This window comes from Anarhichas minor, unplaced genomic scaffold (assembly GCF_050575085.1).
Source record: "Anarhichas minor isolate MPS153535 unplaced genomic scaffold, ASM5057508v1 ptg000094l, whole genome shotgun sequence".
Classification (NCBI taxonomy): Eukaryota; Metazoa; Chordata; class Actinopteri; order Perciformes; family Anarhichadidae; genus Anarhichas; species Anarhichas minor.
The window spans coordinates 299,246-315,000 of NW_027466540.1; the positions used below are offsets into that span (position 1 = coordinate 299,246).

At 43.0% G+C, this 15,755-nt stretch overlaps 1 protein-coding gene across 1 annotated transcript in view; it reads left to right on the forward strand.

Annotated features, from left to right (window-relative positions):
* The window catches only part of col14a1b (collagen, type XIV, alpha 1b), a 136,866-nt gene that overhangs the window by 30,156 nt on the left and 90,955 nt on the right, over window positions 1–15,755 (forward strand). Inside the window, exons 5-6 of the mRNA XM_076082365.1 lie at window positions 13,906–14,064; window positions 14,261–14,380. Coding sequence (XP_075938480.1) covers window positions 13,906–14,064; window positions 14,261–14,380 — 279 coding nt within the window. The remainder of the gene's footprint in view (window positions 1–13,905; window positions 14,065–14,260; window positions 14,381–15,755) is intronic.

The window sequence follows — 15,755 nt, forward strand, 5'->3', positions numbered from 1 at the left end:
TCCAAATATGGTAACTTCCTGTTCACTGGTTGCACAAAAACAAGATGGCGACGGCAATCCACAAACTAATGGATGACGTCACGATGACTACGTTCACTTATATGCAGTCTGACCCGTCAGTCGAAGTTGCCACGCCTTAAATTGTGTTTAACTTTAAGCCTTGATATAATTTAAAGTTAGTGAGTTGTATAAAGATGATTGTACCCGACTGTAAACATGTGTATTTCTGATGTATAGTTTGAACATTGGGATCTATGGCGGATTCACTCGCTTCTGCCTCATGTGGTCATTCGATGAACTGCGGTTTTTGGCTTCATTTCTCAGCACCTGTGGTTGCTGCTTGTTCTGAACAGGCTTCATGAACTGGATGGTTGAAGGATTTCTCGGAGCTCACATCAGTGACGCCAGTGAGTTTTACTAACAAGTGTTTTCTAACATGTCCATTTTCAAAATGGCGGCCGAATGGAATGAAACCTTCTAGTGTTTAGATGAGTTCGTCCTTTTGTCAACACGGTTTAGTTTTTTACGTTTACGTTTTTTTTACAAAGAAACACGTTGATCTCAACAAGCTCTTACTGCAGTTTCTGCCTCAAAACAAATGCATTTCTCTGCTTCAATAATTATACGAAAAATGATGGACATTAATGGTGGTTAACCACAAACCCACGAGGTCAGAAAACATCCTCATTGTCCATCAGTGTTGTTTCATTTCCTCCACTAGACTCTAGATTTAACTTTTCTTTACTTTAGCCGAGCACTGCTGTCTCTCTGTGTCACACACACACACCTACACACACACACACACACACCTACACACACACACACACACACCTACACACACACTCAGCGTGCCTCTTCGCAGCTCTGAGCAGGAAGTAGTGTGAACTCGCTCCCCAGATGTGGCGATGTACCTGTGAAAATACTGTCAACAAGAAGTCGCAGCAGCGCTCCGGTGACAGGTGTGTCGTCGCTCGTACCAACTGCAGATTTAACACCACCGCAAGACGAAGTCACCATTTTGAAACTCCGCTGAGCTCATCAGCAGACGGAGGGAGAACATGAGCTCATCTGGTCAAAGTGAAGACAAACAATGCAAAGAATCAGAATAATTGATACACTCCGTTTTCTTTAAACGTCCTGTACAGAATCAAGTACTTGATGAAACATGATATGAAGGAAGAAAGACTGATTAAATATACAAATAGTTCACTTCTACGTTCTTATTCAGCTTGATGTAAACATTTCTTTAGGATGCTTCGAATCTGCTAAATGCTGGAATGCAGCTGTTGTTAATAATTATTACTTACCTTTGTAATATATTTTGAGTTAAAGGTGCAATATATGATATTCAGAGCGTTAAAGGAGCTAACGGCTAACGCATGGGGGTTCCATTGAGTTCAATTATGATGCGTTCAGGCTCCAGTCGGTGACAATTGGAATTGGGCGAATGTGAATTATAACGACATCATGAGGAGTTCAGATGTAATCTTGTAAAATGTACTTTTTGGGGAGAAACTTGAATAAATCCAGTTGTTTGAAGATATTACAGATGAATTATGAGCTGTTTTACTTCCTAACACGTTTGAAGCAGCTTATAATACGTCATTAACGCTACACATTTTTATCAATGAAAAAAATATTTGAATTTATGCAAAAAAACAACTAGATGACGAAGGAAAAGGATAACATTTAAAAATGTTTAATTCATTTATAGGACATAAAAAAAGTCTGCAGTGCATATATATTCATCCCAGCTGCTAAAACAAAACGACAACAAAAACAATCAGTGTCGGCCGATGGCTCATCGACGATCGGCGGTCATTTTCTGGGCGTCTCTAAAAGTTATATTTGCTGCTTTTCTTTATCTGCAGAGCCGATTTTGTTAACTTTCATAAACTGAAAATAATTATTTTACATAACAGCGATACCTTTTGGATTGACACAGAATGGAGAGATGGGCACCTGTGGTGTGTAATCTCCTGCTAGCTTCTTATTTTCCCTGTCGGCTTAGAGAGACGATGAACCAGAAGGGAAAAAGTCAAATTTCCATCTCTGCATGAGTCAGAATCACGGGAGCAGTGAGATCCGTCGCACGCCACACCGAGCTGATCCAGAGCCATTATGCATCAATTAGAGCTTTCCTCTGTGGATAATTGTGTCATTACAACAGGAAGATTGTTGGTTTCATTGCGTCTCAGCGTGACTCCTGATCCACGCTGGCAACACTCGGGCCGCCCAGCTGTGTGTGATGCACAGTTTCACAGTTTACAGGCTGGCTAAATTATTAATACGGAGCGACGAAGTGAGCTGAACGATGGTTACAAAGCCGTGAATGTTGGTGTATTAGTCACGTAAAGAGCTGTCACTTTGATTCCAATATTCAGTTAGCTGCTGAACCAAAAGTAAGACTCTAAACTCAGAGACGCTGTTGTATAGAAACCAGGCGGCAACCTCAGGTTCTGAAGAGTGAAGCCAAAGCTTCATGTGTTAAAGCTGCATTCTCTCTAGTGTCCACCAGGGGGCGACTCCTCTGGTTGTATAGAAGTCTATGAGAAAATGACTCTACTTCTCTCTTGATTTATTACCTCAGTAAACATTGTAAACATGAGTTTATGGTCTCAATCTCTAGTTTCAAGTCTTCTTCAATACAGCATGATGTTCATTTAGTACATTATGGTCCATTTAGAGTCACACAGACCATAAAGCAGGGGATGCTTTAGGGCGGGGCTACACAGTGATTGACAGGTGCCAGAGCTGTATCCAGTGTTTACGTCACTCCTCCAAATATGGTAACTTCCGCTCATCGGTTGAAAAAATAAGCAACATGGCGACGGCCAGAATACAAGCTGGTGTCGGTGAAATCGCCGAACTCGAGGACTCAAAACTTCTGAAACAGTCTATGATTCAGACGCAGTAATAATAGGTTTATATTAATGTGTTTTGGGTAATTTAGGACTTTGCACTCTCCAGCAGTCATTTTCTACCTTCCAGAAAAGTCAGGGGGAGATTTCTCTGAATACGTTGTCTCATGAAAGAGTTTGATGTGAAGGGTGAGAAATGGCTTCTGAGATCAAAATGACATTAAATGATGGTTTAGTTACCCTTTTGCCCACTTAGCCACTCTTTTGCAGACATTTACATGCATATTACTTCCTGCCGTTTCAGATTTCAACAAACCTGAACTCCTTAAATCCCCGTCCCCCCAGGCGCAGACTTGTGGTGGTAATAGCATCGGTAAATGGAGCCGGAGCGCAGACTGTTTGAAACTTTAAGAATGCCTCGGAGACATGCAGAGTTGAACATCTAAGAAATATGTACACGGCCTAATGAAGAAAGATCGTGAGTAGTAGTTTGGCTCCAGTCTTACAATGAAGTAGATTTCAAAGGAACACGGCTCCCTCCTTTAGAGACTCCACCAGATCTCTCAAGCCATTTATCTCCTCCTCTAAAAGGATTCACACGTCTTCCCTCGTCCTCGGTTAGATTTACTTTGACAGCGACGCGGTGCATTAATCCTCCGTTATCTTGTAACTGAAGGCTGATCATTTCTGCATGATGCAGTGGAGCAGCTTCACACCGCCTCAGAGACAGAACAACAACAAACAACAACAGAGCATTCATTTGTGTCCTGTAGGAAAAATACATATATTTCTTCTGGCCCGATACTGTTCAGAGGAACTCGTTTTAAGATGAGCAGCATTGCAACACTGTCTTTTTTCTTGCAAACTGTGCGCGTGTCAGTGGATTCATCATTTACTTGTAACCTTTTATTCTCTTTGTGCTGAGCGTGCTTGTTTTCATGTTCCACATTTATATTGTTAGACACCTGGGAGCAGCGCAGGAACACTCGGTCCCCGAGAAGCTTCATTGGTCCAATGTGGAGCCCGGTGCCTTGCTCAAAGGCTCCACATTGGCTAATGAGAGTGAGCGTTTGCTGGTAATACTCACTTTTCCATTGTGGAAAATATTCACCAAAAGTACAAACATCCAGACGATGAATACGAGGTGCAGGACAGGAAAGCAACATGTTACTGTTTACCACCGGTGAGCTTTCAAAAGTCTCGCTCTTCTTTACGATATCTGCGTTTCCACCACCAAGTCCCCGGTAGTTTAAGTTGGGACTACTTCTTAAGGAACTGAACGGTTCTTGCAGCACATTTCCAAAGCGATCTAAAGACCTGCGAAGGTTCTAAACCTGGTTTCATCTAAACCTGGTTTCATCTGACTGCGGCGACATTTACTGCTGCTTCATTTTAACTGATGCACGTGATGAATGAAATGCAGATGAAGGGAAATGAAACGGAGATTCATCTGTTGAGTCTTTGGTGTTTTTTAAATTTGTGCTTTAGAACGAAACCATCAGAAAATAAACTCTCTTCTTCTACCACTCGCCTGAGCTCACTGGCTAAATGTTTCTTTATTATAAATGAGTCAGGTAGCCGACAGCAAAGCCCGACTTTACTTAAAATGGTAATAAATCGATACTAGAGTACTTCCTTATGAAAGAAGTGCTACACGAGTTGACCAATCAGCAACGGGCATCTCTGCAGAACCCCACCACAAACGTTCCTGTACTTTCAGTACTACTTTTTTTTGCAGTCAGACTAATAAGTCTGATTTCATGACCTCTCTTTGATGAGGTTTGCTGCCTGAAGAACATTTCTTGTGATAAACTCGAGCGGAGTTCTTTAGGCCACCGTGTTCTCAACAAACACAAAACCCTTTGAAGGATTAGCGCCGGTGTCTGACTCGGGTTTAGAGATGTAATGTGACCGGAATGGCAGACGACATGTTGGGATAAGAACTATCATCGGAGGGGGAGGAGCCTGCAGCTGCATCCTCACCAGCTTGCTGCTCTTTCATGTTGCTCAGAGAAATGAGCGGCTCTGTGTTGCTGTGTTGTTGGCTCGGGGTGCCGGTTGTCCTCTTTCTCACGATGTCTGAGGGCAGAGAGCCCTGGAATCAGACCGTCAGAAGAACCACAGCTCTTTCTGTCTCCGGGAAGCCTTTTAACACATCTTGGATGCTCTTTTGAGAAGCTGCGAAGCATAAACCTTCAGTTATTTAAACCTTAATAAGACAAATGAACAGAACCATAACCATCCCTCTGAACCTTTTTGAAGACTTCTTCCAAACATTGTAAATATAAATGCATGAATGCAAAGTATTGTTGCAGCCTTCTGAACTTTGAAATCATCATGTCGCTAAAGAACTTTTGCACACGTTACAGTCAAAGCAATGTACCGAAATGATTTAAGGAGAGATGAGATAAGCTTCCTGTCTTCTTCTGCACATCTGTCCTTCCGCGTGTTTTAACTATTCTTGCAAGGGGGTCTTACATTTCTGGACATTTATGATTTTATTCCCGTTAATTCCAGAGGAAAGTTTCCATCTCTAATATTCCCGTTATGTTTGCAAGCCTAGTTTTTTCTGTTTTGTATTGTGCGACTAAACAAATAAACACAGTAACTCACCGTACACAGAGACATTTTAAGCACATGTATATCTGTGACTTTCAAGACGACTTTAATTATATAATTCGTTCCGAAGAAGGTCATTATTTATACAGTCAAAACCATTTCAGAACTAATTATTTATTGTAATTTAATATTCCACTGAGCAAACGCTAGACTTAGTAAGTTACATTGAAGACAGAAGCTTGTTAGCTCACCAGCGTGTTTCTTCTCACCACGAGTTTACAAAGTAAACTTCTTTCTTCTTGTTGGAAGTTACATGGATCGTTGCATTGTGCTCATCAGAGGTAGTTTATGATTTAACGGTGAATAACTTTAGTGTATAGCTGGTGTGAAGACCCGGCTGACTACCTGTTGGTTGAATCATCCACGTGAGCTGCACGTGACATTTGTCTCACGTGCTGTCAGGTAGCGGTGGAATCGGAGGCGGCTGAACTTTTGACCTCCTGCCGTGTATAAGTTAGATAAATCCGTCACACTCGGAGCCCTGAGGTGGCAGAGCTCACCTTTAACACCAAAGGTATTGGCTGTCAGCGTAGCCCCGCCCTCCCTTTAGAACGAGACGATCTGTCTTTGAAACCTTCACTTGATTGGAAAGTAAATTGTTTGGTTGTGTTCATCCCAACTTCAGCTGTTTGCAAATTTAAAAAGTGGAGCTTAGTACTTTGAAATATGATAAATCTGACATCTAGCTTAATACATCTCCACCGTGTTGAGGTGGTTGTTTCTGAAATAACTGGCTGTCTTTTTAACAACAAAAGACAGAAACAGAGAAGTAGATAACCATCAACTGGCCAGTTTACATCAATAGACCGGTTCACAGCTGTATGTATATTATCATGTGAACACACACTTCAGCAATTAGGAGTTTATAAATAATACAGAACTTTAGATTTTGTGCAGGTAAATAAGTGAAACTCTGACAATGAGAAAGTTAAATGCAAGAAAACACGATGGAGGAGTTCCTGTGGACCTTTAACTGCTTCTGAACCAGTCTCCGTTTAGTCCTGATCCTCCATCAGACCTCCATTAGTAAACGAGACCATCAGAGAGAAGATGGTCTATTTCTATAGAGTTATTGTTAACGCTCGTCATCGGTGACGGCAACGGGAGAACCAGAACCAGGACTGAGAGGAGCAGACTGTCAGACCCTGCTGCAGCAACATGAGAGGTTTTCTAAAGGGAGTCTGGTGCCCAGAGACACTACCACTTTAGTCCACAGGGGGCGACAGAATCAACACTACATGAAAGTTCTTTGTAGTAACTTTAAGTCTCAGAACTTTCCTTCATCTGTTGACCAAAGGAGGCAGTTGAACCCGTAACCCTGACAGAGGTAGTGCCTTGCACAGCCGGTATCAACCTGTGGGCCCCGCTTGAGGCCGTGAATATGTATGAGAATGTCACTCCGCAGAAAGGACCCATTATAATATTGTTTACACTCGACCCACTTGGGTCACGTTCTGTTTGATGGTCTTGACCCCTCGCTGTCCGGGGGATCCGCCTCAGACCTGCTCCGTGGTGACTTTTCGACCCCTGGAGAAGCACTGTGCCAGAGGGATCCTCTCTGCTAATAGCTGACCAATCTGTCAACAGACCTGTTTCTGTTGCCTCCCCCCCGTTCTCTCTCTCTTTCTCTTCCTTCCCCGTCCTCCCTCCACATCTCAAACCTCCTGTTCAAGAGGCCGTCCCCTCCAGCCAGCAATTTGGACCAATTTGGACCAATTTAGTAAAGGCCGAGGTAGACGGGTGAAGTGTTGTGGTGCAGTTGGTCGGACACGGCTGAGAGTCTTCACTCCTCTTGTCGTAGTTCGTCACAGCTTTGAACATCGATCCACGTCAGGGACGTTTCAGATCACAGAAACACGACACAGCTGCTTTCAACACGAGGGCATCCGAGGTGCTTAGCCTTTGCTGTTATGAAAGTTTTATTTTCATACAACGTTACATACGACATTTCAAACACGTCGCTTAAGCCCTAACTTGTATGCCTCACAAGTATTCTTGCTGCATTGTATATGAATGAGTCTGTAGTCTGAACACATTCCCCATGTGATTGTAAGAGCTCCGTTCCAAACGCAGAAGATCAACAGGAATTCTTGGAAAAACTGTAAACTGCCCGATGATGCACGTAGAAAATGAATTCTTGATTCTCACGAGGGGATTTATTTAGACCTCTTCTGTTTGTTTGAGTCGCTTTAACAAAGTGGATTTGTCCGTTTCCTCTTTACTTTAATCTCCGTCCGCTGCCCCAGATGTTCCCTCTCTCTTTCTCTTTAAATTGCTGATGCTTATCGCCGTTGAATTTCAGCACTACACGTATTATAAATGACTTTGTCTTTAGATTGTCTGCTGGTCCCTTTTGTAGGTCACTCTCTTCCTCTTCTTCTTCTTCTTCTGTTTATCACACATCAACCAGATATCAGATGCATCACTTCTTTTTAAGAAGAATCTCTTCCTCACCCGTTGCTCTTCCTCACCTCTGTACTGAGCACTCATCTCTCTCTTTTATATATTTATTTATCATTCCTTTTCAGCATTTCTGTTACTTTCTCATCATCCCGTTCACATTTATCTCGTATTCTTTTCTTCGCTCTTGTTTAATTACTATATAGCTGTTAAGTGAAAATAGAGACACTTTGCAACTAGGGCATGAATGCGTACTAAAAGAGAGCGGTGCTGGTGATGGTATAAAAACAATGGAAACAGGACAATAAGAAATCAAATGCCAGGAGGAAGATTAGGAAGTGGAGCAGAAAGAAACTCAACGTTTATGTTCACAGCAGACTCTCTTGTGTCGTTGCACTCTTTGTTATGCATCCGTCACAGATTCTTTTTTTCCATCACTTCTTCTTCTCTGTCCTTTTTCCCGTTTTGGCCATCTGTCCAGGTGCGAGTATTGTCCCAGACGTGCTATTAGAGAGAGGCTGGTCCTCTTTCACTTCATTCTCTAAAGCGATGTTTTGCCCTTCAGCATCACTTCCTGTATTGACTGAGGAATATCCCTCCTTTATACCCTTAAACCCGTTTAAACAATTCCTCCTCAGGGTTCCTCTTCTGCATCTCCCGGTTCACTCACAGCATTTATTTAATAATGACGTGAATACAGATTAATTGACAACCTGCAGACATTTATTAGTGCACACTTAACATGTAACAGTGCACCAAATCAGGTGGAGGAGATCGTCCCGGTACTGTGTCTATGAACAGCAAGAAAACACAATAACTGGGATCCACATCGAGAGGTGGTTTTGAAATATGAGCAGCCCCATCTCGTTAAGATGAGCACAATCTTCTTTCACATTATGGGCGGATGGAAGTAATGTGTTAGTGTTCCGACTGTGCCAATGGAAAGTCAGTTAGGATCCTTTGTTGAATCATATCTCCATGTGAGTGTGCAATGCTCAGAGCTACTGATGCAGTAGTCAAACAAACATCAGGACCTTCACCCTGGAGACCGGAGTTCGTGTCTCAAAGGGTTGTTTAGTTTTTGTGAAGTTATGTTTGTGATGTGTTTACGTATTTTACTTCGTTAACACCTATCTTAAGCCCCACCGTGATGTTTCTCTCGCCCTCACTACGTGGATTTATTGTCTGAACATTATATTGTAACGCTCTCTTAAGAGGTCGTTTCATGTGTTTCTGAGAGTTCACGTTGAATTTCTACAGCCGCTCAAATTTCAAAATGAGGAAGTGGCGAGCAGAATGTAGCTTCTAGCAGAGCGCTGTGGAGGAGAACACGGAGGAGAACAACAGTCCCTGGACAGACGCTGGAATATATCGGCTTGAAGATTCAGTCAGTCAAGTTAAACCACTGCGAGTAGTCTTGTTATAGACTTCTTCAAGGTTGCATTGTGATGATAATATTAATAATAGTAATATTATGAGGTTATGGCTATGAGGCTGTTACTCCTCCATCACAACCAGGAGTTCAAGAAGACTTTGTCTTCTCCAAAATAAATCTGTCCTCCAGCGGTTCCTGTTCTCAGAGTCGTCCTGTAGAGAACACCTCAGACAGCCAAAGACAGACCAGCTGTCCTCAGCAGTGACACATTCACTGCTTTGAGTTGCTGCTCACACACACCAACATGCTGACTCTGCACAAACAGAACGTTTTTGTTTGTTTGGCTGACGGCGACTTACAGCAACAACTCAAGAATTATCTTCAATATTTCTTTATTTTAGTCATTTTATTTTCAGTTTATATAGTTTACACTCTGTTACCTTCAAAAAGCATGTTACATAACATAACGGCTAACTATGCAAAGACTCAGACTCAGACACAAACAATAAATTAAGTGAAATATAATAATATATACACAGGTGCTGGTCATATAATTAGAATATCATCAAAAAGTTGATTTATTTCACTAATTCCATTCAAAAAGTGAAACTTGTCTATTATATTCATTCATTACACACAGACTGATATATTTCAAATGTTTATTTCTTTTCATTTTGATGATTATAACTGACAACTAAGGAAAATCCCAAATTCAGTATCTTAGAAAATTAGAATATTACTTAAGACCAATACAAAGAAAGGATTTTTAGAAATCTTGGCCAACTGAAAAGTATGAACATGAAAAGTATGAGCATGTACAGCACTCAATACTTAGTTGGGGCTCCTTTTGCCTGAATTACTGCAGCAATGCGGCGTGGCATGGAGTCGATCAGTCTGTGGCACTGCTCAGGTGTTATGAGAGCCCAGGTTGCTCTGATAGTGGCCTTCAGCTCTTCTGCATTGTTGGGTCTGGCATTTCGCATCATCCTCTTCACAATACCCCATAGATTTTCTATGGGGTTAAGGTCAGGTTTGCTGGCCAATTAAGAACAGGGATACCATGGTCCTTAAACCAGGTACTGGTTGCTTTGGCACTGTGTGCAGGTGCCAAGTCCTGTTGGAAAATGAAATCTGCATCTCCATAAAGTTGGTCAGCAGCAGGAAGCATGAAGTGCTCTAAAACTTCCTGGTATACGGCTGCGTTGACCTTGAACCTCAGAAAACACAGTGGACCAACACCAGCAGATGACATGGCACCCCAAACCATCACTGACTGTGGAAACTTTACACTGGACCTCAAGCAACGTGGATTGTGTGTCTCTCCTCTCTTCCTCCAGACTCTGGGACCCTGATTTCCAAAGGAAATGCAAAATTTACTTTCATCAGAGAACATAACTTTGGACCACTCAGCAGCAGTCCAGTCCTTTTTGTCTTTAGCCCAGGCGAGACGCTTCTGACGCTGTCTGTTGTTCAAGAGTGGCTTGACACAAGGAATGCGACAGCTGAAACCCATGTCTTGCATACGTCTGTGCGTAGTGGTTCTTGAAGCACTGACTCCAGCTGCAGTCCACTCTTTCTGAATCTCCCCCACATTTTTGAATCGGTTTTGTTTCACAATCCTCTCCAGGGTGCGGTTATCCCTATTGCTTGTACACTTTTTTCTACCACATCTTTTCCTTCCCTTCGCCTCTCTATTAATGTGCTTGGACACAGAGCTCTGTGAACAGCCAGCCTCTTTTGCAATGACCTTTTGTGTCTTGCCCTCCTTGTGCAAGGTGTCAATGGTCGTCTTTTGGACAACTGTCAAGTCAGCAGTCTTCCCCATGATTGTGTAGCCTACAGAACTAGACTGAGAGACCATTTAAAGGCCTTTGCAGGTGTTTTGAGTTAATTAGCTGATTAGAGTGTGGCACCAGGTCTCTTCAATATTGAACCTTTTCACAATATTCACCTGTATATAGATAAAATCAACAGCGCGCTCCGGGCTCATTCCTCCCGAGCGGTGGAGTAATGGTGAGTGTTGGATAGCAGCACTGAGCCTCCTCCGGTAGACCGAGGGAGGAGGTGTAAATTCCGACACTGTAGAGACTTGTATGCAGCGATACACTTCTCACTTCCTGTCAACGATGAATGAAATGACGGCTGATGAATTCCTCCTCGCTCGCCGCTGACACACACACACACACACACACACACACACACACACCACAAACCCTCTCCTCACGAGACGGTGAACGTGCTGCGACCTGAATGAAACATTCTCTGATACATCTGGAGGATTAAGGAGTCGTGAGCCCGGCGGGGCTCAGATGAACGGTGTCGGTCTCACGTGTCGGCAGCACCGAGCCGAGTGGGCGTCGAGTTTACACCGAAGCCCAAAACCAGCGGCTCACCGTTTCCTCTTAACCCAAAGTGAAACCTTTTAGTTTTTGTAATCACCGAGGCTTCATGGCTAAAGTGTTTGTGTGTGTTTTCTTGAGCTTTATTTATTCAAGAAGGGTTGTTGGGCATGTCGGGCTCTCACACAACACCGCCTCCCTTCATTTAGAAGAAGAAGAGAATAAAGAAATCTTCACACGTGAGGATCTGCTGTTGGCTTCTGGCTCGTTCAGAATCCTCTCTGTCAGCTCTGCTCCCTCTTTACTTCTGTCTCTAGAACATCAACCGTCTGACCGATCACAGGAAACTACGCCACAAATATAACATGCAACACAATGATAATAATCGCTAATCTTACATTTAGGAACGTGGTTATGGTGTCGTGGAAGTTGTGTCATTAAACATGAAATATAAGCTGATGGGTTTGAATATTATTATTGTTATTGATCAATAATAACAGGAGACAGACACACACACACACACACACAGTTACATTTGACAACGTGCGCTTTATAGTCGAGACTATTCACAGAAACACATTCCCTCAGAGCGACGTGTGTCTGTAGGACATAGGACAGGAAGTCCCTTGCAGCACGACCTTAATTGGACACATGAGGAGACTTTGAGTCTGAATTAAAATAATATATATTTAAGACTGCAATGGAAATATGTCCGTGTTCTTCCAGACCTTGTGACCAGAAACCTTCCGTCTTACTTCTCTCTGTACAGAGAGACAGTTTATGTCCAAGGACAGGACGAGAGAAGATGAACCGAAATGTTCTGCAGTCATGTGACTGAGCTGTGAGTCGCTTGAATTAAACAGAGAAAGACAAAGTCTCTGAAAGAAGACTTTGTCTGTTGGTTCAAACGGTTGACTCGGATCATTAACTTCACTTCCACAAAGGTTTTGAGCATCATTTTTAAATGCAGCTGTAAAGGCTCCACTGGAAACGCAAAATATGACCTCTACTTAAAGGGCCAGTTCACCCTAAATCACAAAAACATATTCTTCCTCTTCCCTGTCGTGCTATTTATCAACCGAGATTGTTTTGGTGGGAGTTGCCATGTAGTGAAGATATCGAGGCCGTGTGATGCGGTTGGCGGGCGTAATTCGGTAGAAAGAAAATAGTTCCTACATAAAAGCTGCTCACACCACGGTCTGTGTGTTACCTGGAGTAACCGGGTCATGATTCATGGTAAGAGGCATTACTGTTGAGGGTTTCAACGCTTTGAGCACCACAAGCTGAGTGTCGTATAGTCCCAATATACTGGAGAGAAGGCCGATATCTCCAACACTGAAACTTGTTTTCTGAGCTTTAAGCTAAATAAAGTGACTTTACTCTGAAAAACATCACTGCTGGTGTTAATAGTGACATTTCTCACCATGTTTTGGGGTCATCTACTGTTTTAAATGATAAATGCTGACGTAAAGTTCACCGCTTGGGACTAATCTATGTTTATATAAAAACATTTATATAAAAGAAAGAATAATGCCTTCTAATGAGAGACCAGGGGGCGTCACAGAGAGACTCACTCGTCCTTTGACTGAACTGTGGATCACAGAGAATTTAAGACGAGCATTTAAGTGATTAATAAGCACAATTACGTTTCAATAAACCGCCTGAAAGTGGATTAAAATGTGACGGATCAGCCTGCACCTTCAGTTATCTTATTGTTTCCTGCTTGCTGCTCCTCCACTGCAGCTGCCGGGAGTTTAAGTGCCTTGCTCAACTGCATGTCGGCAGTATTTTATTCCTTCTGATTACAGGGTGTAAAGAAACAACTCCCAGAGGATCCCGCAGCTCTGTGAGAGAGATAATTGGCTGATAGGAATATATTTTACATTTTAGTTTTTTTTCTAATCTGGGCCGGGCTCTGGCTCGCCGTGCGCCGGACTGACTTTAGTAAATGAGCCGCCGTTGCCTCATTAGAGTCCGGTCTGTTTTATCACCCGGTAAACTGTCGGGACAAACAACACAGGGAGGCTGTTATTATTCATCTGCTAAAGCGAAGCACCTAGCTCCTCCAGGGTTTAATTAAACCGCATTGAACTGAATTAGAATTAATGGAACACTTTGTAACTCGCTGGGACCGGAGCTGCACGTCAAAGTGTTCTACTTTTACAACTGCAGACGTGTAATGTGAGCGCTGTAGGCGGCTGTGAACCTCTTACATCCTTTTTTTATAATCTGGTTCAGACTTTAAACTATCACCACCAGTGAAAGGAAAACTACGATGTTAAATTGTCTGTTTGTGTCTCTTCTTCTTTAGCTGAAGACGAGTTCATGTGCAAGACTCCGGCCATATCGGACATCGTCATCCTGGTGGACGGCTCCTGGAGCATCGGACGCATCAACTTCAGGCTGGTCAGGACCTTCCTGGAGAACCTGGTCAGGGCCTTCTCGGTGGAGTTTGACAAGACCAGGATCGGTGAGGAGGTTTAGATTTCCGGCTCAAAAGAACAACAACTATGCTTTGATTCTTTAAAGCACCTCGTACCGTCTGTTAGTCCACAGAATCTTTTGTTTTAAACTGTACTTGAGAGACCAAAGTTTGCAAGAACATAAACGGAACCACAAGACTATTTGTCTGCGGTATAACGTTTCCTCCACATGACCATGTGCAGGTCTGGCTCAGTACAGCGGAGACCCCCGGATCGAGTGGCACCTCAACGCTCACACCACCAAAGAGGCCGTGATCGAGGCTGTGAAGAACCTGCCGTATAAAGGAGGAAACACGCTGACAGGTACCCCCAAACCCCTCCCCCACCAAAGCCTCCCTCTGGTTATTCTGGTCCTCCGTACTCGTCACAGTTACCAGATAACGTTTGGACCAAAGCCAGTCCCCTGTCTCGGCTCATTAGATTCCCCTCAGTTCATTTCAGCTCGGTGTTAGAATGTTTGTGACCCGGCTGATGAGAGCAGACTGTCAGTCATGAGAGGGTCGGTGTGGTTCAACAGCAGCTTCACTGGTATTCAAGACGTGTGAGAGGAAATGTATTCTCATCAGTGACGGGTTCATTTTGCTGTTTTTAATTCACAGTTTTACTTTAGAGCGTCATAAGGAGGTGAAGGTCTTCCAGAGAGCGAGAGAGCTTTGATGAGCCAACATTCAGCCCGTTGTATGAAGCTCTGGTGTGATTATCTGTGGTGAACCCAGTAATCGTACTCTGGTGATGACCAAAACCACCGGTCTGAGGCCACTGGTCTCGGTGGTCTCGGTGGTCTCGGACCGTTTGCGAGCAAAACCTCGTGCCGTTTTGATCGCATTGACAAAATAATCTGACCCAGTTACAGGAAGTCAACCAAAGCTATCTAAACAGAAAAGATAATCAATGTCCCAAATGGGACTAAAAGAGGCAAGTTGGCACCGATTAAAACACATTTCTAGCCAAAAGAAAGACGTGAAGATAATGTTACAAAACTTGGGGAATTTAAAACTCACCTGGAAGAAACACGAATGCTTTTAGTCCGATTTACAACATGTCGTAGTGGTGCCTCTTGTGGCCGGAATGAGTATTACAACAATCACTTGCTCATGAACATTTATCTGCTGTAAGTACAGAGAGAATGTGATGAGTGGAGTCAGTTTCATGCAACATTTATACAACTTTGAAATGACTGTAAACAAACTGCCACGGTTACGTTCTTAAGTCGTGTGTTGGTCAACAAGCTGATTGAATGTTGGACCCAGCAGGGATTAAACAGCATCGTTAACGGACAGAACTCGTGATGTGTTCAGACACTCGTTAGAATAAACACTCGTCCAGCTTTAAATTACACTTAAATCCCATCATGTCCATTAAGTCTTTGAGCCGAGGCGTCACTTCAGCTGCCCCTCAGAGGGGAACAGGAAGTGCAATCATACCGTCGGCCATTAACTTACTATCACAGCTGTTCTTCAAAAAAGCATTTATAATTAGCTCTAATTGTCTGATGACAGTCAAAAATGATTTAAAAACACACTGAATGTTGCTCCACGGCTCTCTTCTGTTGTGCATGTATCTGTTGTCATGATTTTGATGTTACGTTATGCTTTGGGATATTTGTTGTTGATGTGAGATTCTCACCCTGAAGGCCGCTCTCTCTCTCTTTCTCTCTCTCTCTTTCTCTTTCTCTTTC